The sequence below is a fragment of the Patagioenas fasciata genome, chromosome 4 (assembly GCF_037038585.1).
Source record: "Patagioenas fasciata isolate bPatFas1 chromosome 4, bPatFas1.hap1, whole genome shotgun sequence".
NCBI classification, from domain to species: Eukaryota; Metazoa; Chordata; class Aves; order Columbiformes; family Columbidae; genus Patagioenas; species Patagioenas fasciata.
In genome coordinates this window covers 25,071,177-25,093,452 of record NC_092523.1, presented here as the reverse complement: position 1 = coordinate 25,093,452, position 22,276 = coordinate 25,071,177, and the positions used below count along the sequence as shown (strand labels likewise).

The 22,276-nt window shown below is 40.5% G+C and overlaps 1 protein-coding gene across 1 annotated transcript; it reads right to left on the bottom strand.

The window, feature by feature from the left end:
• Positions 1 to 1,186: 1,186 nt before the first annotated feature.
• Positions 1,187 to 19,833, bottom strand: KLB (klotho beta). Its single transcript, XM_065836963.2, has 5 exons — positions 18,967 to 19,833; positions 10,162 to 10,669; positions 5,596 to 5,864; positions 2,972 to 4,115; positions 1,187 to 2,060 (listed from the first exon to the last, which is right to left on the bottom strand). The coding sequence occupies exons 1-5, from the start codon at positions 19,702 to 19,704 to the stop codon at positions 1,699 to 1,701; spliced, it is 3,021 nt and encodes a 1,006-aa protein (XP_065693035.1). The 5' UTR covers positions 19,705 to 19,833; the 3' UTR covers positions 1,187 to 1,698.
• Positions 19,834 to 22,276: the final 2,443 nt, after the last annotated feature.

Sequence of the window (22,276 nt, the reverse complement as noted above, 5' to 3'; positions counted from 1 at the left end):
GTGCTGTTTGCTGCACTGGTAGAACATTTTATAGTCTAAAATGGGCCAAAGTCCCTCATTATTTTACTACAACTTACCTTTTGAATTAATGAGCCTGCTGTGCTGTTGACCAATACTTGACATATAATGGAGAAATAGTCTCATGCGTTTCTGAACTGAGATACAAGGTTGGATCAGGTATTGAGAGTTAAAGGTTCGATTGGTTGCACATAACCTTGAAGTAGCACTTACACAAAGTTTCTAGTAGTCTATGTGTAAGTGGACATCATACTTAATAGTTTATGTTCTTATTTATTTTATTGTAATACATTATCATTGTGCTTGATGCCATCTTGGGTGTTCAGATGGAGCTGGAGAAGACAATGTGTTTATACCTTCGTCTCTGCAGAAGCACTGGGGTACAGATAAAGCAAGTCTATCTGCTTTGGGGACCTCAAGACTGAGAGAACTAGCTTCTAATGGGAACAGGTCAGGGGTTTCACTATGTCTTGAAAATGGTACTAGCCACTGGAAAAGAAGGTGGCAAAGTGGAGGAAGGCAGTAGGAATTTAACTGGTGACTCTTTCTGCCCTTCTTCCTAGAGCAGCTTCTCTGCCCCTTTCCAGAGGTGCATAGTGTCTGCCTGGGCAGTGATGATCCAAGCATGCTTTTTGATGCCGTGACTGAAAATCCTGGCCAATGTGAGTTTTAAATGATAGAACAGTTCAGAGAAAGACCTTGTGCTCATTTTGAGATGACCAAAACCAGACCTGGGTTTGGTCCCTGAAAAGTTTAAATGTGATAGCAGGTTTGTTTGTCCTTTAAAAGCATTATGCCTGGCTTGGTGGCTTTTGTTTAATGCAGCAATAGCAATAAATTCCTCTCATGGATTTATCCCTCCTGTGGCTTGCAATGGCACTTGACGAGAGCTAAGATGATGATATACTTATTTCTATGAAAAAGTGTGATTTAGAATTACATTAATCACTTCCTTGAGAGGCTTCATAGTTACAATTCATTTTGATGTTTTCTGATAGTAAAAGTTTTTACAGCTGCCCCATTTTGGAGATGAAAGATAGCGATTGTATATTAGGACTTGTCTCCTGTGGGTCCAGTTACATTTGCTTAAACTATAAACGTCTGATCTCTACTTCACCCAATATGTAAGAGATACTACTATATTGGTGAATAATGGAGTTAACTTGGGTTTGTTCTTTTAGAGGCATCTTCAGAAGCTGGCCCAGCACATTTTATTATTGGTTTTGTACTTGGTGGAAGGTTTGTGGGTTTTAATAACACTTTTATTTGTAAACCCGAACAACTGCAGTTTCATGCTTAACAACATTCGTGGCAGGAATATACATCACAAGACTGCGGTCCAAAAAGGTTCATAGAAAAGTGCACATCAGGACCTCTTTTCAAGTCAAACTGAAAGGTTATTCCAAGGCACAGGAGGGTCATAGACTGATCTTTTTTAAAAAAAAAATAGATGAATTTATCATCTTCTGCATACTGAAGGTGGATAGAAGTGATTTCACTAGCAAGAAATGTCACAGCTCTTCTTCCTGTGCATACAATTATTTTACGTTCTCCAACAGAATGCTTGGGGTGTGTGACTGGAGTGACTCGCGTGGTGCTTTCCTACAGTTGTTTGATCTGCACCGTCCTTTGTAGAATGCAAACAGTGATGAACTTCCCTGAAAGTGGGCTTGTGCCCCTTTAAAATGAAAGACAGATGCGCTGGATGCTTTTTGCCTTGAAACGTTTTCTTCTTTTTCTTTTGTGAAAAACAGTAATGGTTAAAAGCAAGATAAGGGTAGAGAAAAGGCAACAGGCAAAGAATATTAATGGCTTCTTCTGAGAAATAAACAAGCAGAAGCTACACTGCTTTTCTTGGTTGGAGGGGTTGCAAACTGAGTAGTCAGCAGGAAAGCCATTGTTTCTTATCAGGTTATTGTAAGATTTTATTGAAGGCTTTCCTTTTGAATCTGAAGTGAAGAATCCAAATCTGGGCTTCAGTTTTTCTTCAGTCAGTTTAAATGCATAGTAGCCTTTAATCTTGACTTTATCAATGTAGTATGCTGGGAAGGGAAAGGAAAATAAAATAAACAAATGTTAATAAAAGCTTGCATGACCTGCAGACCTTCTGGTAATGAGTTCAGATTTCTAATGATTAATTTATCAATTTAAAAAGCATAATTGCATCATAAAATATTTACTTACAGTTACTGCTTCTAGCAATAATCAGCTCACACTGTCTTAAGTAGAAAGATTGCATCATTGTTTTAAAAAAAATGTTAGAACTTGGGAATTTTCTGCACCTACTCTGTGAAATCTGGATTTGAGCAGGGTTAGAGCTGGGAACTTGCTTTTCTGCGAAAAGCCAGATGCTGCTCTTCCAGCTGCAGGGACTCCAGGGGAGCAGCTGCTCGTTTGTGCTGTGAGAGGAGATTTCCGAAAATTCCTGCCCTCTTCCAAAACCAGCTGCTCAGCCCTGCAGCACGTGTGGCTGTATGTGATACTGTATGTATATATGCCAAGTGTTGGGTGAAAATACTTTAATGAAATCATACAGAGCAGTCCTTGGTGAGTAAACATCTCTCCAGTCCATGTGTAAGTAGACAGCATAGTCAGGTGTGTGACCCAGATTGATCAAGAACCTTGTAAATGGGGGAGGGGGTACGTGTGGAATCTTTTTGTGAGTACTAGAAAATATCATGCTATCTAAAAATTAAAATGGGACTACTATGATGAGTGCCCTTTAAACAACCTTTTCCTTTACTAAATTATTGCTCTTTTCTTTGCAATGTGAAATTAGCACAGAAAATTAATCAGCAAATGCTCTAGTAATTGAGAAAGCTAAGTAGTGGAGGGGGAGTCCTCTGTTTCTCGTTGGTGTGTAAAAGTAATCTGAAGCCTTGCTTGCTGAAGGAATGCCTGAGTCTGTGACATGGAAATGGCTTGGGGGAACTTGAATCTGTCATGTACTCACCTTTTAAAACCTCTTGTACATATTTTCCTAGGTAATAATTCCGAAGTTCATCATTGTCTAAGGACTGGTCATCTATTCCATTTGCTGTGATGTAAATATCAATGTCACCGTAGGTTTTTTTAATCCACCTGAGAACTTTGCGCACTCCCCAAGGCACCACTGCCAAACGGGAAGGGGAGCTCAGGCAGGTGATGTCCTGCAGAAACTGGATGTCACGATCAGATTCATACTGGCTCCCGTTCTGAGGTTCATGAATCACAAATCTGGTGGTGAAGTGATTCAGCGCATAAAAGTCAGCTGCACCTTTAATGAGCTGCTTTTCCTCGCTCGTGAAAGATGGCAATGAGGAGTATGAGAGGCCTTTTCTGTTTTTCAAGCTGATGTATTCCCTCATAGCAGCTGGGTAGTCCCCAGTCTTAAATATGGGATCGGCAAACCAGCCTATTTCAAACTGAAGAAACCTGTTGGCAGCTTTTGAATGAGATTCAAAGTAGGGGTTGGCAGGCTCAGCCCAGTCTGAATGCAGGGACAGGGACACTTTGCCATGCTGAAAGGACCGGTACTGCTCATCGTATGTTTTCCAGGCCATGGCATGTGCTATTAACAAATTGTGTGCTGCCCGATATGTATCATTGCTGCTCCTGTTATAGACATCACTTAGCCGGTTAGGCTCATTTATTGTAATCCAAAGTTTAACCAAATCGCCAAGTTCCTGAAAACAGAGCGCTGCATAGTCTTGAAAAGCGTAGGCGGTAGACCGGTTCAGCCACCCTCCTGTCTGCAGCAAAGGACCTGGCAGGCCCAGGTATGCGTGAGTTGGATAATATAAGGTGACCATGGACTGAACATTGAGTTTCAGTACTTCGCTAATCACGCATCTGTAATACCGAAGAACTTGCCTGTTTACCACTGACAAATCTCCATTGGGTAAAATTAGTGACCAGTCCAGTGCAAATCTGTAATGCGTGACTTTCATTTTTTCCAGGAGGTCAAGTTGCTTTTTAATACTGACAAAATCTGTGCACTGTGGTGGTCGAGATTTTAGCTTCACCCCTTTAACTTTGTGCAGGAGCCCGTCTCCTGTGATGTTCCAGAGGTACAGGCTGGAATCACAGAACTGCGGTGAGGAAGCCACAGATTCTGCCTGTGAAAATAAAAACAATATGGTACAATAGGGTTTAATTGCATGAATGCCTGCTTGTAGTCCACACTTCTGCCTCTGGCTATAGGATTAGTGCTGGGTGTCAGGAGGTCCTGCTCAGATGCTTCAAGGGGAAGAGGATAACCAACTCATTTGTATGGACTTTGTCTGTGCTAATGGTCATCTTACCAATTCTGTTCCTTCATGTATGGAAAACATAAAAATTGCCCTGCCACCAGCCTACACGACATACATTTTTGCACAGATACATCTCCCTGGTCGAGTTCACTCTGTGGTCATGCGAACAGAAGCGCTCAGGCAGCTGGCAGGAGCACGGGCTGGTAAGGACAAGGTACAAGAGGCAGGCACAGATTATTTTGGTACTGCTGCTGAGACCAGCCTTGTGAAATTGTGGCAAAGTGTTCCCTGGTCTTAGCAGTAGTCCTTCTGCCTATGCAAACATATGACAAAAATGGCTACTAGTGTTTATTATTAGTTACATATTCACTATTTTCTACCAGGTAGTAAAGTTAGTATAGGGTGTATCCTCTGTAGCACTTTTTGTAGGATTTACAATACAATATAGTGAAGTGCTGTGTATTTCCTCAAAATGATTAACAAAGTATATAGAAGCCTTTTTTTTTTTTCTTATAGTTGTCAGTTAATAGGTTAAGTTATGGAGTTTTGTTGTTCTTTTTTGAGGCTAATGTTGGTCATTGGACTACCTTTCTGTATTTGTCATGGAAGAGTAACCCAACACTGGCCATGCATACGGTTAGCTTATCTACCACATTTAAAGTAGAAACAGATACCGTAGTAAGCGTTTTGGAAAAATGGTGGTATGATCTATTTCCAAATGGGAGCTCAGATGGTAAAAGCCATGTGCTGGTACTGCGTATTTTTGCCTGTGGTGTAAGTCTTTTTGAAGAATGGCTTGTTACCCACTTGTGCAAGGGGCACCAGGCTCAGCCCAGGAATCTGCTTCTGCCTTGTTCAGGAGCTTTAGACAAGACCTGGAGCCTGCAGGTACCTGTGCTGCCACCAGCATGACCACTTTGTCCCTGCCCTGTCTCCGTCGTGCTGTTGTAGGCATCGCTATGGCCACACTATGAACTGGATTGGGAAACCCCTGGTTGAAAAATAACCCAGGAACAATCAATTGGGGTCAGCTTCTTGATCTGAAATCTTCTGATCTGATCTGCCGTGTGGAGACACAAGCAGAGGGAAGGCGAGGGAGGGCCCACCTTGGATGGGCTCGTGCAGCAGGGTCTGCAGCTGCCAGAGCACGCCAGCGCTCTGTGACTACCTCACCTGAAAAACCTGTGAAGTAGATAAAATTGAACCTATGCAATTATGACTAGGCTTAACTTCTGTTTGCAGTGTGCATTGAGATTGCCAAAAAAAAGATGCTGTACACAGTCATTTATTCACAAAATTGTTGATTGCTCTGCATCCAGCAGACTTCCCAAAAATGTACCCTTACCTTAAGAACAGACTCGGTGATACCCCAGGAGAAGTCACAGGAGAACTGAGCTTGCAAGCTTAGGGTAGACTCCGTTGGGAAGAAGCCGTTTTCTTGTATGATTTGTTTGTAATAAAGTGCAGATGACTTGGGAATCCTTTCCTTTTTATCACTTTTGAAATCTACATAAAACAGTCCACGTCTGATGTTGTAAGCATGTTGCCATTCAAAGCCATCAAGGAGCGACCAGGCTGTGTAACCAAACACATCTATGTTGTCGTGTTTAATAGCTGTGTATGAGAAAGAAACATACATGAGTCTTATATTTAGGGCTCTAACATATATAAGGAACGTCTTACGCAAATTTACTCAGGCTGCTTAGCTGTTGGATGACATTTGCCAGGGTGATGTTGGTCATGCGTTCCAGCTCGCTTCAAACACCAGGCAACATCTGACAGCACAGGTGCCTTGGCTCGATGTTCTCTGTTACTAACAGCATGGCGGGCCTGCTTCAGGCACTGTTCCCTCTCCCCGCTCTCCTCTCCGGCCCCCTTGGCTTGCTACCACCACAGTGGACCAGCCCAGCCATCCACCGTTCCACAGCTTCCCCTCCCTACCCTGACTGAGCCTCACAGAATAGATTGGGTTGGAAGGGACCTTCAAAGGTCATCTAGTCCAAGCCCCCTGCACTGAGCAGGGACATCTCTAACTAGATCAGTTGCTCAAAGCTCTGTCCAGCCTAGCCTGGAATATTTCCTGTGGCATCTACCACCTCTCTGGGCAACCTGGGCCAGTGTTTCACCACCCTCGTTGTAAAAAATTTCTTCCCTATATCTAGTCTTAATCTCTCCTTTTTTAGTTTAAAACCATTACCCCTTGTCCTATTGCAACAGGCCCTGTTAAAAAGTCTGTCCTCATTCTTCTTACAGGCCCCTTTTAAGTACAGAAAGGCCACAGTAAGGTCTCCCCGGAGCCTTCTTATCTCCAGGCTGGACAACCCCAATGCTCTCAGCCTCTGCTCACAGGAGGTGTGTTCCATCCCTCTCATCATCGTTGTGGCCTCCTCTAGACAGGCTCCAACAAGTCCATGTCCTTCCTGTGCTAAGGGGTCAAGAGCTGGGTGGAACATCCAGATTTTAAGCTGTGTTTGATGATTTGCAAGTAACATATACCAATAAAATTAGAGAATTGTGAGTAAAAATTATGGGAGCAACAACTGATCTAGTTCGTGACTTTGTCATGAAGCTAAAACTTTTATTGCTGTACCTTTACTTGAAAGATTTCTGCAAGCTCTTAACATTTAGTAGTGTCTGTTCAGCTTCTAAATTGAAAAATTAAATGTATCAGTGTGGGACATGTACTGACTTTAGAAGAAGCTGGGTTGATCAAGCTGGAGACAGAAGTGCTTGACTGATTCACAGAATGGGTGGAGGACATGCATGTTTCTTCAGACAATTTTAATGTCGCTCTACCTTGTAAAGGAGTATACATATGATCTTTTACATATAATGGATGAGAAAGATACCAAAAAGACTGCTTTCTTGGATGTGTAACCCTATTCACCAGGAAGGGCAACAGAACTTTCAAAGCAGCTTCTCGCTGGACACCAACTAATGACTTTTTTTACCCACTTACAGTGTGTGCCAGCTGACAGCCTGGAAGAAAGTGTCCCAACACCATGCTCAGCCACGTCAGCCACCTGTCGCCAGCTTTAAGCTAGGAAATAACACAGGATAACTCCTCACGTTAACCTTACAAGGGCGGGAATATCAGGGGCAATCCACTGAGGATTTTGACGCAGACAGACAGCTGTTATTACCTGTAGTCCACTGAGAGTAAGCCAAGGGATAAACAAAGTATTCTGATGGCAACACTCTACAATCAGCCAACATTCGTTTGCCTTATTTTCTCAGGACATTCAACTTTGCACAATTTTATATTTCCACTGAACTTCCTTGTCTTAGTCACACTGTGGTGCAACTTCAGCAAGAGGCAGTTTTGCACAGTACTTGTATTCATGCAGCAGGGTGACAGGGTACCTGGCAGTGCTGCCATAGTCTGGTATGGTATTTTACTAGCTGCTGGATAAAGACATCAGAAAGTCCAAGAGTCTGCAGTGTAACTGTGTGAGAAACTGATAGACAAGCCTAGAATACTTGGCCTTGGAGATGAAGGAATGCAATGAAGCAATGCAATGACGTGCACGTTTGAGAAAAGCAACTCTGAAATACTAGGGAAACCATGGGAGAAAGCACAGAAATGTCTGAAAAGATCAAATGCAAAACATGGAGGTGAGGAATGCTACAGTGGATCAAGAGATAGGCCAGAAGGGCGTTGTAAGTAAAGATGAATACTTCATGTCTGCAATAGGGAAGCCTGAATCAATGGAAGTAGACGTATAGGGACAGCATAAGTGACAATTATTATTTTTAGAAGCGCACTGAATGTATGGGAGCTAAGTTTAATTGTCAGAGCAAAAGATGCTGCAGTACTTGAGATGGTGCATGCCTAGATGAGGATTTTTGTCTTTTTAAATAGGTAGGGTGAAAAAGCACTATTTTATGTCTCTTTTGTGATAAGAATAATTAGTAGGCAGGTGATAGGCAGAGCTCCTGTGGATCAGTGTGAGAGTACATTTGTAGCATTGTCTGCAGTGACAGTGAAAGAAGAGGGCAGAAACAAAAGTCAGGTTCCTCACTGAACATTAGAGTGAAAATCCTCCTAAAAACCAAGAGGATGACTGGGAGCAGGAACAAGAGGCTGAAGATAGAAGAGGTCAGGAGTTAGCAAAGCTCCCTGTGTCACCAGAGGTGACATGCGTGGAAGCAGATCTCAAAGCATTTCTATGTCTGCATCTGCTATAGGTGGACCCTTGAAGTCCTCTCTGCAGAAGCAATGGTTTCAGTAGACAGGGGTATGCACGTCCCTGAGAGGCTATAGCTTCAACTGCGTCTTTGTCTTGTAATCAGGGTCAGTTCATTGCAATGGTGATGTTATTACGTCACTTATTTTTGTGACTCACAGTGCCGTAAGATACAGACATGCAGTACAAAGTTTACAACACTCTCCTTGAACATACACAGTATAGCTCCTCAGAGCCTGTTACATGTTGTCGTAACAGCCACCATCCCCTTACCATTTGGCCTACATAAATGACATTTTGAAGTTAACATGACCTAACTGATTTCACAGCAAACAGCAAATTTACCTCACTTCTCTGTAAGTAAAAATATGAAAATATGTTCCAAATATCATTCCTGATCAGGCAAATGAAAGTTTACTTCACCAAAAAATGCATTAGTTAAGGGATAATCCTGTATTTTGAAGCAGAGGTTGAAGTATCTGCATACATAAAATTATAAATGACAATTCTTGAGAAGTAGTTATTGGCTGAACATCAGCCAAGTTTTTCAGAAGTGTGAATCCATGGATGGTTATTACAGCTGGGTCTGCTGTAGAGGATTCAAAAAAGAACATGCTATGGATTTTCTTATGTATGTGTCTAGAAATGTACCCGCTCCAAACCCAGTCCTGCATCTATACTCTCCAGCTGTGTCAAGGCAGTATTAAAGTATCATAAACCAAATACTGGATTATAACCTCCTCAAAATCTGGAAAAGGCAGGGCATATCGCATAGTTGTGCTATGTGAAGTTTACAGCTTGAACCAACTTTAAATATATCTAGATAATCTTCATTAGAAGCTTAATTCCATTTGCTGGTGATGCAGTACTTCTTGACTTGTTCTCAGAGTAAGCAATTACTTGTGTTTTCCCTTTTCTGAGGATAAGAAAGGCTTTTGTGAAGGGACGTGAGCCACCCCATCACTGCAGTGTGGCAGCGGGAGCGGGGCAGCCTGCTGGGAGGATGGCTCCTGTGACCAACAGCTGTCCCTGTCCCTGTCCCTGTCCCTGTCCCTGTCCCTGCGCCCAGCCTACAAACTGCCTGAGGGAGAAAGAAATCACAGTTTTGCAGAGGCTTTAGGTATCGACAGTGTTTATATTCCATACAAAATTAAATCGTTTGCCTTCAGAGAGCACCTCTGTCTGCTGGCTTGATGAGGGGAAAATAACAAGATTAGAAGTGTGTATTTAAAACATACTATCTCTGTTTGGCATGAAATAATCCTGAAGAATGACTGCCTTTCTCCTGCTGGTTTCCATCACGCATTTTATATTGGAGAAGGACCCCAGCACAACACTGACAGTCTGGAGTCACGGTCTGGTTTTCCTGCTGTCAAGGTATGTACCCGCACAAAGGTTTTACAGTTGGGCTGCCAGCAGTGAAAATTTATATCCAATAGATTTGTTTTAATTAATTTCTGGTTCAATTTTGCACGTATTTGATTTTAAAATCCAACGCAGCTGTTGGACTTTAGCTTCCTGGAACAGGGACTATTGGTTTTTTCTGTGTTTGTACAACACCTAGCACCAGTAGATCCTGATCCATGACTTGTACTCTTGAAGTATAAACAATTAATAATTAACTTAGTTGCTATTATCTCTTTTTAAAAAAAGATTAAATCATTACAGCGTTAAATGATCTTAAAAAGCTCACCGAAAATCCAACAAGTAACTTGTATACAAACCTTGTAAAACCTTATTAATGAAATTTTTCATCATGTAGATGGCTGTGGTGTCATCTGTTTTCACATGGCTGTCAGTGAACCAGCCGTTCTCTGCAATCAAGATTCGAGGATTGTTGTATTCCAGTTTAATCCAGTTCAGTACTTCCCTCAAATTGAGTGACAAATTTTGTCCCATTTTTGGTAGAGTGTTTGGAGGTTTAAAGTTATCAGGACCGAAGGAAAACGCAAAGAAGTCAGCTGTTCCCTTTATGTAGTTTTTCTCATCCTCAGTAAAGCGTGGCAAAAACAATAATTCATTTTTCAGTTCTTCTGGATAATCGCCGTCCCCATGGATGGGTTTAGCAAACCACCCAAGTACTCTCTCCATAGACTGCTGACATTTAGAAATGTCCAGCGCATCTTCTGATTTGTTAGGTTCGATCCAGTGGGATCCCAGCACTATGGATATCATCCCCTTCTGATACGGTTGAAAGTGGGTTTTGTAGTTATGCCAAACTTTTGCGTGAGCCTGATGAGAGAAAAATAGCATTAAATACCAGTAAATCTCTGTGTGTGTAGGCAGCTAGACAGGCAGGCAGCTGGATCCGATTCACTGCAGACTTCTATGGCAGTTTTAACAGTTAATGTACACTAATTACCCTGTAACAGTAATGGGCAATGACTGTAATAGTGCAAGGCACCTTGAGATGATGGTAATACTCAGCGTCTCGTGGGCTGTTCCTATGACACATCAGGGCTGTGGCTTTTTGCCTTTTACCATAGGTCTAAATTTCACAGGAGGTCCCAGCAGGGATGTGAACAGCTGCTACATGGACACTTTCGGACTGAACAGCTGTTGGTCATGGGATTTGAACCCTCTGATCTGGACAGTCCCATCCTGGTCTTTCTTTGTCAAGCAGTGATTGCTGATGTGGTTAAAATTGTAAACCACTGTGAGAACTGATACATAAATGATGCATCTCAGATTAGGTTTCCTTTGTGAGTGTTGGCTGTGTACTGTTGACTGCTCTGCGCTATAGGCACCACCTGGATTTCCTCTGATTGACATATATCCACCTCATACTCTTCTCGGGATATACTTCCGTGTGTTTGGTTTGCCTAATCATATGAGTAAGTGTTCTACTTTTGAGATTTGCACAGTCCCTACACGTAAAAAATTGAGAAAAGACCCAGCTGCAAAGTGTGAACTCAAATGTCAAGTTTCATCGTTTTGTGTGAGAATTTTGATGTAGGATTTTAGTTCATTTCTTCTTTGAAGTTGCTATAATAACTTTTCACAGTATCACAGTATGTTTGAGATTTGACGGGACCTCAAAAGATCATCTAGTCCAGTCCCCCAGTAGCATGCATAGCACAGAATGAAGCTTATTCATTTTGATAACAACACCAATTTGGTTTTAAAAGGCAGCAGAATCTCATAAGATCTCTTGGGTATGGCATGTTTTAGTATCCATAATCAGCTGAATATTGACTTCTTTAGGGAAATTTTCTATTTGTGTTAGTGGCAAGGAAAGCATACCATGTATCACATCTTATTTTAATTTTTATCCATATCATCCTGTTCTGGAAAGCTTAACATTGTCACACCCCAGAATTACATTCAAATGTTATATTGTCAATTACTTAAATAAGAGAATACGGCAGTCGAAATTTATACAAAAAAGAAGGAATCCATGGGAGCCTAAGGAGCCAGTAGCATTGTCAGAGTGCCATGGGAAAAGGGAAGAGTGGGGTGTCAGAGGAGGGTGACCCCAAATCGCAGTGTGGATTGTGCCAGAGGAGCTGGCACAGCGCAGGGGAGCTGACCTCTCGCAGCTGATGAGTTGTCCAGTAACTCAGGCTTTACATTACTACTGACGGGTAGCTCTGTATCTTAAGCTGGAAAGAAAACAACTGCATCCAGAAAAAACATTGAGAGGCATTGTGAAACACTTTGAGTGCCGAGTTAGACTGACATCATTACCAAGCCAAACAGCACTGCTTACCTTTGACAATAATTTCAGTTAATTTATCTCGAAACACACAGCCTTGGCAGTTTAAAAAAAAAAACAAAAAACCCCAAAAGAACTGATGTCAGGTAGGTATTTGGTTAAGCTAGGGAGTACTGAAGAATTACAGTTTGTGAAATTTTGTCTATCAGTTGTTTATGGTTTCTAAGGTCATGCTCGTAACATTTGTTCAAGGTCTGTCTTTGAAAATACTGATAAAGTAACATTAACCTTTGAAATGCAGGTTCTGTGCTCATGAGGCAAATTGCAAGATACAGTTAAAATATTATAAAGTGGTTTTCTTACTAGTCTCATCAGAAAATTTAAGTGGCCAGTGCCATCTCTTCTCTTACCCTCACTGTCCTCTCCTGAAGGCGCCTCCAGCCCAGGGTAGCTGTTTGGGCCAGGTTTGCTTTGTTCTCTGCCTCTAGTGATTTCTCACCTTGTCAGTATATAATTTTTTTTCCCCAGACATAAGCTGCTAACACCACTATTTAATCAGAGGTAAATGGTTGCATTGGCTTAACAAGAAAAACCCTGCTGAAGTCACCTGTATTGCACACAGGGCCAAGGAGCATGACACCAGGTAAATCTTAGCAATCACACATTTCTAGGTGAAGCAGAGAAAGATGGCTTTGCCAAAAAACAACTAAATAGAATGCAATATTGACATGCAAAAGACAATCAAGGACAACTCACTGTATTCATATGCATCTTCAGGTGGTTGATTAGAAGAAAGTAAAGTTACTATTAAAAATATTGTCTCCAATAGAGAATACAGCCACAGGTACAATTCTACAGGAGTAGACCTCAAGTACAAATAAGTACATTTAATGTGATTAAAAATAGGATCCCCATTCACAAAGTTATGTGTGTCACTGATGTATCTTAATTCTGGGGGTTAACTCCATTGAAAAAAATTGTCACCCTGTCTATAGAAAGGGTTTTTACAGACAGAATAGAGAAAATAGCATTTGTTTTGAGTTGTTAATTACCTGTACAGCAGCTTAACATTCTCACATGGAAGGTGTTTGCTAAGTGCAAATTATCATTGATTGGAATTAACTGATTAATATAATTTGTTTGTAAGACCACAGGTGGAACAAACATAAATTTAAAAGCTCTGTCATACATCAAATGGGCTGTCTTTTTTTCAGTTAGAGTTTAATCCCTAATCTTTCACTTTCCATGTTAGATCAAGGACAAATGTCAAGGCTAAGTACACAGTGAAAGCAGGATCAATATTGTATATTTATTCTAGATATATATGACACATCAATTTCAGTATATTTTCCTGGTATTAATATAGAAACTATTCCATAGACTTGAAAGTCACCAAGAGTGCTAAGTCAGTCAAGATTAACCTTGTAAACAGGCTAGATAGGATAAGTCAATTTAATAAAATCAAGACAACAGTATTGTTCTCCTCTCTTCTGGAAATAGTCTCACAGTCCTTCAAACTCTGATCTTGTAATTTATCACATATGTATGCAAAGAGCTTACTACTGAAGGACCAATACTTTCAAATTCTTAAGATATGTTAAAGTCAAGAAATTTTCCTGAATGTCTCAGCAATGAGCACACAAAACAATGTTGGGGGTATATAGAATTTTTTTAATGTGCTGGAGATCAAGAACATTTAGGAAAACAGCATGAAAAAAATGCTAATAAAATGGTTCTGGTTTTATGTTTATTTTTTTGGTTTTTAAACCATGAAGAGCTAGAATACAGAGTCTGATGAATATGGTGTTAACCATCACTTTAGAGGAAGGGCAGGTGTGTGTGGCTTATTCGGAGAGTGTTATCTCAGTTCAAGGCCCTTTCGATCTGTGGTAAAAATGCCACATAGTCAGTACAGCTAAAGCTCTTATTTTGCAAACTGACTCTGAAGCTCCATCCTTGTGAAGGAAAAAAGGGCTCTTGATATGTAGGCAACTAAATTTCTAAGAGCATGGTTTGAAGGACCAATATTTTGCTGTCAATTTTTTTTTTTGTATGCTGTCTTGCATTTAAATTGTTTTTTTTTTTCTTGATGACTTCCAAGAAGAGTAAGAAAGCTATCCCCAAAATAACAAATCATACAAAGAAAGTTTGAATCAGTGCTGAGTTTTACATCATCTTTGATGGCTACTACAGTTTGGAAAAATCTTCCAGCAAAGACACTTGCAAGCACAGACAATTCTGCTGTCCATCCTAGAGCTGTACTTGATGGAGACAGATTTCCTTCCTCCTGTAAGAAATATGGGCACTGGTGCAGGTTCATCTTTCTGGATCCTAAAGCAAACAGGCCCATTTGGAGGAAGGAAAGAAAGTGGCTGGTTGGATGAAGAAATAAGAATTATCCCCCATTCATTCAGCAGAAATTAGTTTTTAAGGTGAATGAATTATGGGACTTCTCTGGGACATGCTCATCCCAAGATCCCAAAGGCAGCAGTGTCCACAAAGAGATCCTGGCACAGGGAGAGCTACTGAAGAGCTGGGAGCAGTGTGGCTGGGCACAGAGATGAACCTGGTCTGTGACTGATCTGTATGGAGACACAATGTTTGCAAGGGAATTTATTGCCTTTTCCCAGTTTGTGATATGATGATATGTCCATGAAGAAAATTTTTAGTGAGATCTTATGCTGTCAGTTTTCTCTTGGGCTTTTCTGCCAGATGGAAAGGAGTGTGAATGATCTCTAACAGGAAAAAAAAATCCCCTTTCTGCCTGTTACGTAGCAAAGGCAGCACTGCCCAGAGGACACTGATACAGAGGATGGAAAACAGACAGCTTGGTCTGCAGTTTGTGATCTTTACAAACCTCAATCTAAGTATAAAAGAACATAACTAAATCCAGAGAAAACGGTAAGAAATCAGGTATATCGCTCATTTAGCTCCAGACACAGTGATTCATCTGCTTTATATCTTCTTGCTTCTTGTCAGATTTATGTACTGTTAAATCAAAGAAACCCATCTAATTTTTTGTGTGTGTGTGCAGTTTTTTTCTTCTCTGCCTCAGTGTGACAGCTGCCTCAGGAGCAAGCTCATAGTTTTTGCATCTTCCTTGCCATGTTATATGGCAAGTTATATGTTATCATTAATTGTTTTCTGATGTTGCTTTTGTGAAGTATGGTCACCTTTAATTAAGAAAGGAGATACACTTTTGGTGGCCATTCTCCATCTGGTGTAAGATTCCACATTCTCCTCATGTTAGTGGTAATGAGCACACAATTGAACAGAGATCTATCTAAGTGAACCTCTTAGCAATTTATAATTGATAAGAGTCAAACTTCCTATTCATTTCCATGGAAGTATCACAGTTCACATGGAAGTATCAGATTGTTTAAAATTATCAGTAGCAATTATTATACTCTGTGTATGAAAACCATACATAGTAACATGCAAATATGTTTTTTTAAATTGAAATGTTGAGTTCTTCTGTGGATTATTTTCCGCAGGTGGATCTAAGCTCCCTGTTTAGCAGCCTTTGCTTCTGTATTCACCAGCCTTCTTTATGGGTCTTGAATAGCAAGACCCATGTAAAAGGCAAGGCTGTCTCTTAAGCGGATGTATCTGGGGCATTCCTCTAAAAGGATGCGAGACACAGAGGGAAAGTACATGTAATCAGATGATACAGCATCTGCAGTGTCTTCTGCCAGCCAACACCACGGGCCTCTGGAGCTTGGTGAAGGCAGACCAACTCGACTTCTGTTGAAAAGCCTTGATAAGATAATTATCTACCGAATTACCTACCTGATTTTGTTCACAGAAGCAGGTCATTATCAGCTCTGAAATGCATGGACTTTTTCCTTATGCTGGCCAATTATTTGAGTTTTAAGATTTTGGATTCTTTAGTCTACTGAAATTGATACTTTAAAATTAAGAGAAATTTCTTCAGCCCTCTTTTAGAGATGCAAAAATCTCCAGCAACTTCCAAACTGTTCTTACAATAAAATAATCCAAAGTCCAAAAAAGCAGAGGTTTATGGTTTGTTATATTGCTTTTGTGATTCTACGAAACCCCGCTTCAGTTTATGATTGATATACCACATAAAAGCACTCCTTTATATAAATGGTGATTAGTTCTCACAACGTCACAACTGCAACAGTGCCCTGGTAGATAAAACTAAAAGTAGGACTCATGAGAGGCTCATTTAGTTTATCCAAAGGTACTACAAAAAGGCTTGAGAATGATTATTCAACAATTTGCTATGTAACAGAGCGGTGGCCAGATTAGTTTCTCTGGAGCATTACAGACCCATTTTTCCGGCTCAGCATATTTCGCAGGTGGACCTGGCAATGCACATGGGGTGCCATGGACAATATTGTCTTTCAATCGCTTGTCCAAAAATGAAGCCTTGACATGGACAAGAATGTGTCTCTTCCTAAAGACACCGACGTAAATGGGAGTCTTTTTAACAGCTTTAACAGTCTTTGCCTCGCATGGCCAAAACCTGACATTCTGGTCTTTTATTTTTGGGAGGACATTTTTGGTTTGCAGTGGTAAATTAAGAGGTAGCCGTAATACAATGTCTGAGAAACAGATTTGTGTATACCAATCCTGAAATAAAAAGCCATGTGAAATCTCTTTAAAGAGAGATCCTTATAACATTCCCTGCCCCTCAAGAGACATTTCACAACACATGAATCCAAATTTTGCATCAGTACATTACATAAATACTGTGTTGTCAACAATACTAAACAAACTGAACATTTAGATAACCACAAAAAAGAAAAAAAAAGAGAGAAAGATTCTGGCTAGTTGGCTTGAAAAATATAATACCACCAATAACTTCTGTGGAATGACTGGCTTTAATTGCATTTTATTAAGAAAAAAAATACATATTAAAGAAGAGTTGGTTCGTGTCAACTGGTTACTCAAGAGCTTCCACTCTACCTCCAATCCCAAACATCAAACTCCTGTTCCTCAAATACTTTACTACAAATTTGAGATTCTTCATAAAAACCTAAAATCTTCAGAAATTTTACAGTGCCACAGGGGAGAACTGCTAATACATTAGGTAATGCTCATAGACTGTAAGAAAGATTCAACATGAAAATAATTTCTGCCCCCAAATAATAAAAAATGAATTAATGGATTGTGTGTTGTGGAAAGTCTCATTAACTCTTTCATTTAAATGACTGATGTTATAGTCAGATTCACAGACTTTCAAGCTAGTATGAAATATTAGATCAAGTCTGAGATATAAACAATATTGACCAAGGAGCTGAGGTCAGTACTTTGTATATCAGACCCAGCTGTGTTTGATTTCCTGGAACTCTTCAGCAGAGGCACTGCTCACTGTGCTACTGACACAGATTTTACAGAGTGGGAACATGCAGAGACTGCCTGGTTGATACCCCAGGTTTGATTGTGCCACTCGGAAATGCAGGCAAGGAACGCTGCAAACTTATGTTGTATCTTTTACATGTATTATATCAAATATACTTTATATAGCACCTGAAAATGAAAAGAATGATTGAGCATCAGTTCTTTCTGAGATGCTTCACAAATCTCTCTAGTTAAATCATTCTTGTGCTAAGTCTGAAATCAGTGACTCAGGATGCTCGATGACTTTTCTGTGTGAAACTTGTATTGACTGCAGTGTGAATTTTCTGAAAAAGGAGGTTCTGCAGGTTCAAGCCCAGAAGCAAACAGAAGAAATGAAAATGGTCAGTTGCAGAATATTTTTTAACTGCTTTGGCATTTTTTTTTCCCACATGCATTCTTCTTTCTGTAGGAAAAACACATTCAGATTCGGTAGGTAGTAGAAAAATTCTCTTTGTGACAGCTAGTAATAGCTCAAGCAGAGGGAATTATACTAGCTGCTCTATCAGAGACATAATAGTGACTTGCTCTGTAAACTGCTTTGAGCACTACAGGTTAAAAAATTCCTGTATTGATGTTGTTAATTCTAATCTTAAACTGCTGTTATTGGAAATTGATTTAAATTATAGCAAGAGAAAACAAGAATATAAGCTCCTATGCGTAGGAACTAGCTGCTCTGTAGACCGAAATCAATAATCTATCAGAGGAGACTGTGTAAACTGTAATGCTGTTGAGAATATAAAGATCGATGTCTGCATTTTCTCCTTAAAAAGTATGACCCACTTCAGACTTCTCTTTTTGTCCTTCCCAAAGAAAGAATACCAGGAGCTGAGGATCCAGTACTGCAGCTGTTGAAGCTGTTGATCATGGGATCAAGCTTTTGGATGTGTAATTCTGTAGAAGACAGCTGACAAATAAGACTGACATAAAAATTAAAATGCTGAAAACATCATGGAAATGATGTAATTTTGAAACTCTATACAGAAGGGGTCATTAGTTTTCTTCCAAATCCCAGCACTGCTGACCTTGCTAGTTCAGCGATACACATTTTGCAATATGATCTTACTAAGTTTGAACTAATCATATTTAGACATACATACTCTTTTGCTAGCAGAATTGATCCAATATGCAAATGAAAATACATTTCATTTTAAACTAATAGAATAGTCATTTCAGCGTAGCCAAATGAATGGTCATGTCAGTGTATTTAATTAAGTGAAAAGAATGAAGGAGAATCATGCTCTTTAATAGCCAGATTTTGTAGGCAACATCTAATTTAAATAAAGTAATAAACAAGCACTTTAAAACAAATAATTACCGAGTCAGCTGTTGTGACAACAGCAATAAAATCAACATGAGAATTTAAAAAAGGACTGCCTTAGGTAAGGGTTATTTATAGGTGTTTTAACATTCCTTGATCCTTTCTTAAAACAATGACTATATGATTGATTCCTCCCATCATTTCCCATGGCAGTGCAAGATCAGTTTGCAAAATTTTACCATACTGTACCTTGATCAAATTGTGTCCTACAGAGTAGACCGTTGTTATTTTCCCTCTCTCTCCAGGAGCATGAATACCTGTGCCATACCCATGCCAAGCAACTAAATATGGATTGTGGATTGTAATCCAATACTTAACACGATCCCCAAAGGTCTGAAAGCAAAAGGTGGCATAGTCATTGAAGATATCAATCACTGATTCGTTTTTCCAGCCCCCGTATTTTTCTTGCAGCATCAAGGGCAGGTCCCAGTGGTACAGAGTAACCACAGGGTCGATATTTCTGTAGAGTAGAGAGTCAATAAGGGTGTTGTAATACTGGAGTCCTTTTTCATTAGGAGCTGCTACCACTCCAGTGGGAAAAAGCCTTGACCATGAAATTGAAAACTGGTAAAAAGTAACTCCCAAAAAATCCAGAGCTGCCATATCTTTGTCCAACAAAGTGTAACTGTCACTGGAGGCATCTGTGCTGTCAGCATCCCTGAGCTCTGAGTGGATGAAGCGGTCCCAGACGGAGAAGCCTTTCCCGTCCTTCTTCCAGCCACCTTCCACCTGGAAAGCCCCCGTCCCTACACCCCAGAGAAACTCTCTGGGGAATGTGTCATACAGAAACATCTGTGTTTCACTCACAAGGCTGAAGTGGGGATCCTTTTTCCACACAGATCGTCCCTCTCCGGCAAGCCCAGTAACTATCCTTATGAAAACTAATGTCCAAAAAGCCAAAGATCTCTCCAGTCGTCGGCCACACATTATGACGGTTTATAGTATCAGTGTTAAAAGCCAGATTTCTTCGACTGATGCTGAAAAAAATCCATTCATTCACTGGAGTCCCCGCTGTGCAGACTGTCTTCATTTGCCACGAAGTGCTGGAGTGTCTTATCAAACCTTCACTAAAACCTTCTGATCGTAAAAGCCCTGTCAATGATTAGCCTGAGAGCCCTAGAACAGGTCAGAGACCGACGTAATTTTTAGGGAGGTGGCCTCTGTATGACCACTGAGACACCTAGCTGGTGTAACCTATCGTTATTTAAAGCTCAGTCATTTGGGTGGGAGAATATAGGTGACAGAGGGTCCTAAGAATCCATTATTCCTCATGCAGCTGTATTTCGTGGAAACATGGCAGAAATATAACTCAGATTACATAGTCTCTGATTAAAAGGTGATTTCTCCTTCTGTATAACTGGATGGCTGGAAGGGCAGTATGTCATTCCTCAGTCCTGCTTCTGCTGAAAAATTCTCACTGGACTCCTGGGAAATTTTGTCGTGGAGAAGAGATATGTGCATATCCCACTGATTACATAAAACACAAAGCAAGTCAATATTTCAAATACATGAAACTGTTTTTCTATCCTATATAAAAATCCGCTGTACAGCACCAGTACAAAATTAATAGGGGTCTGTTCCAGTCATTAAGCAATTTCCCTGGATTTCTTCAAACAAACACAATTAGTGAAGATAATTAGTGCTGAAAGATGCTATTTCAGCACTGATTAATTTAACAACCTTGGTACACATAGCTGGGGCATCAGTACAGCAAGTAACTTACTGAGCAATTATGCAATATAATTTCATCTTTTAACATATTTCAAATTACAGCAAAGCTACAAGCATTGAGATACAGTAAATTTACCAAAGACAGTATGATTTGCCGTTTTTGCGTTTCTTGAGGTACAGTAATGTAAAGTGTATCCACACTTAGATCACAGTTGCTGAAGAAATTCACAGAACATGACAGCAACGTGAAGCAACTTCACATGCAAGAAAGATAACTCACTGAAATCTGAACATGGGAACCACCTACATGTGGCACCCTGCTTGGATTAATTAGCCCTGCTGGTGTGTAGGATGTGAAAGTGCAGATGGACGGCTGGGCTGCTGCTGCTCTGCTGCTCCTGCTGCCTCTGAGAATGTGCCTGCAGGCTGCCCTAGTGTTTTCCCCAGCATTGCACAATGCTGTTCAGACATACCTCCATGTGACAATGAAGCTAACTGAAACAATGGAAGATGGAAGACATATTACAGATTTGTTTTTATGATAAACAACAAAACACCTACCCCGTTCATTTTTGCAGCACTTCCCTGCTGTGTTAACTCAGAAATAGTGTCACCATAGATGAAGAAGAACATTCCCAATGATGTCTTCTGCACTGCAGATCTCTGCTGGGGGGTGGCCATGCATCTAAAGTCTGCCCAACATAACAAACCAAGCACGTCCGCAAGCACCTGGGGTGACTGATCCGTGCTTCTCAGTAAACATCCTACCAATGGCAGTTTGAAAAGAGAGGCGTAGATATGCTGGTCTGCAGCATATGCTGATATTCCTTTCTTATTCCACGGAACAGCATTTTGAAATGGTAAGTGGGACAGCTATTGCATGAACATAATCCTTCTATTTTATCATTTAAAAGCTTTGATTGTATATTTTGTACTTTATGAAACAAAACTCAGATACACTGATAGTGACTTGAATTTGGAAGGGAGTTTTGATTAGCTAAGGAGAGTTGGGGAAATGCTGTGACTGTTAATTTGGTCAACAATTAGCACAGGCTAGTGAGATGTGATCAGGGGCTGTTGAGAAGTGAGGGGAAAGGGAGGGGAAGAGGAAGGAATGAATTATTCCACTAGCTCAAGCGGCAGAGCTGGTAAAGACTCAAGCCCCGCTGCTGTACTGGACATCAGTGTGATGCCGCACCGCAGGACTCCTGCCTCCGGCCCTGCACTTGGTGAGTCTGGCTTCAGGAGGAATCAAGGCTGCGAGAGGCTGTGGGATCTGCGCCACTTGCTGTTACTGTTACAGTAGCTGGGAAGTCTAATGATTATGCAGTTCAATTCTTAGCTATCAAATTTCCTTTTCTATCTGTGCCTCTGCCAAGGCAAGTGATTCACATTACCAAACCAACTTTTCACTTGACCATTAATTATGTATTCTCTTTGTTTTAGGTGCTTGGCTTGAAAATCTGGGGTTTGATCTGCAGAAATGCTGAACACATTATTAGATGAAAGGAGTTTAGAATGTCTGCAATGTTAGGCGGAGTATCTGAGTTAACACACATTCATTCTGCCCAGATATGCAAATGAAGAGAAGGACCTAAAGACAAAGTTCACTTTGAAAAAGTGTATTGTTTACATTGACATCAGCTGCTCAACTCTACTAGTACTGGGTGCTCAAAAAAGCACAACTTATGTAATTGCCTTCAACAGTGTGAAGCAAATCACATACTTTCATCTTATACCTTTACCTTATACAGCAAAAAATGTTTGTGATGGGATCAAGTATTTTCTAAAGACATATGATTGTGATGGATACTATAGAAAGCCTAAT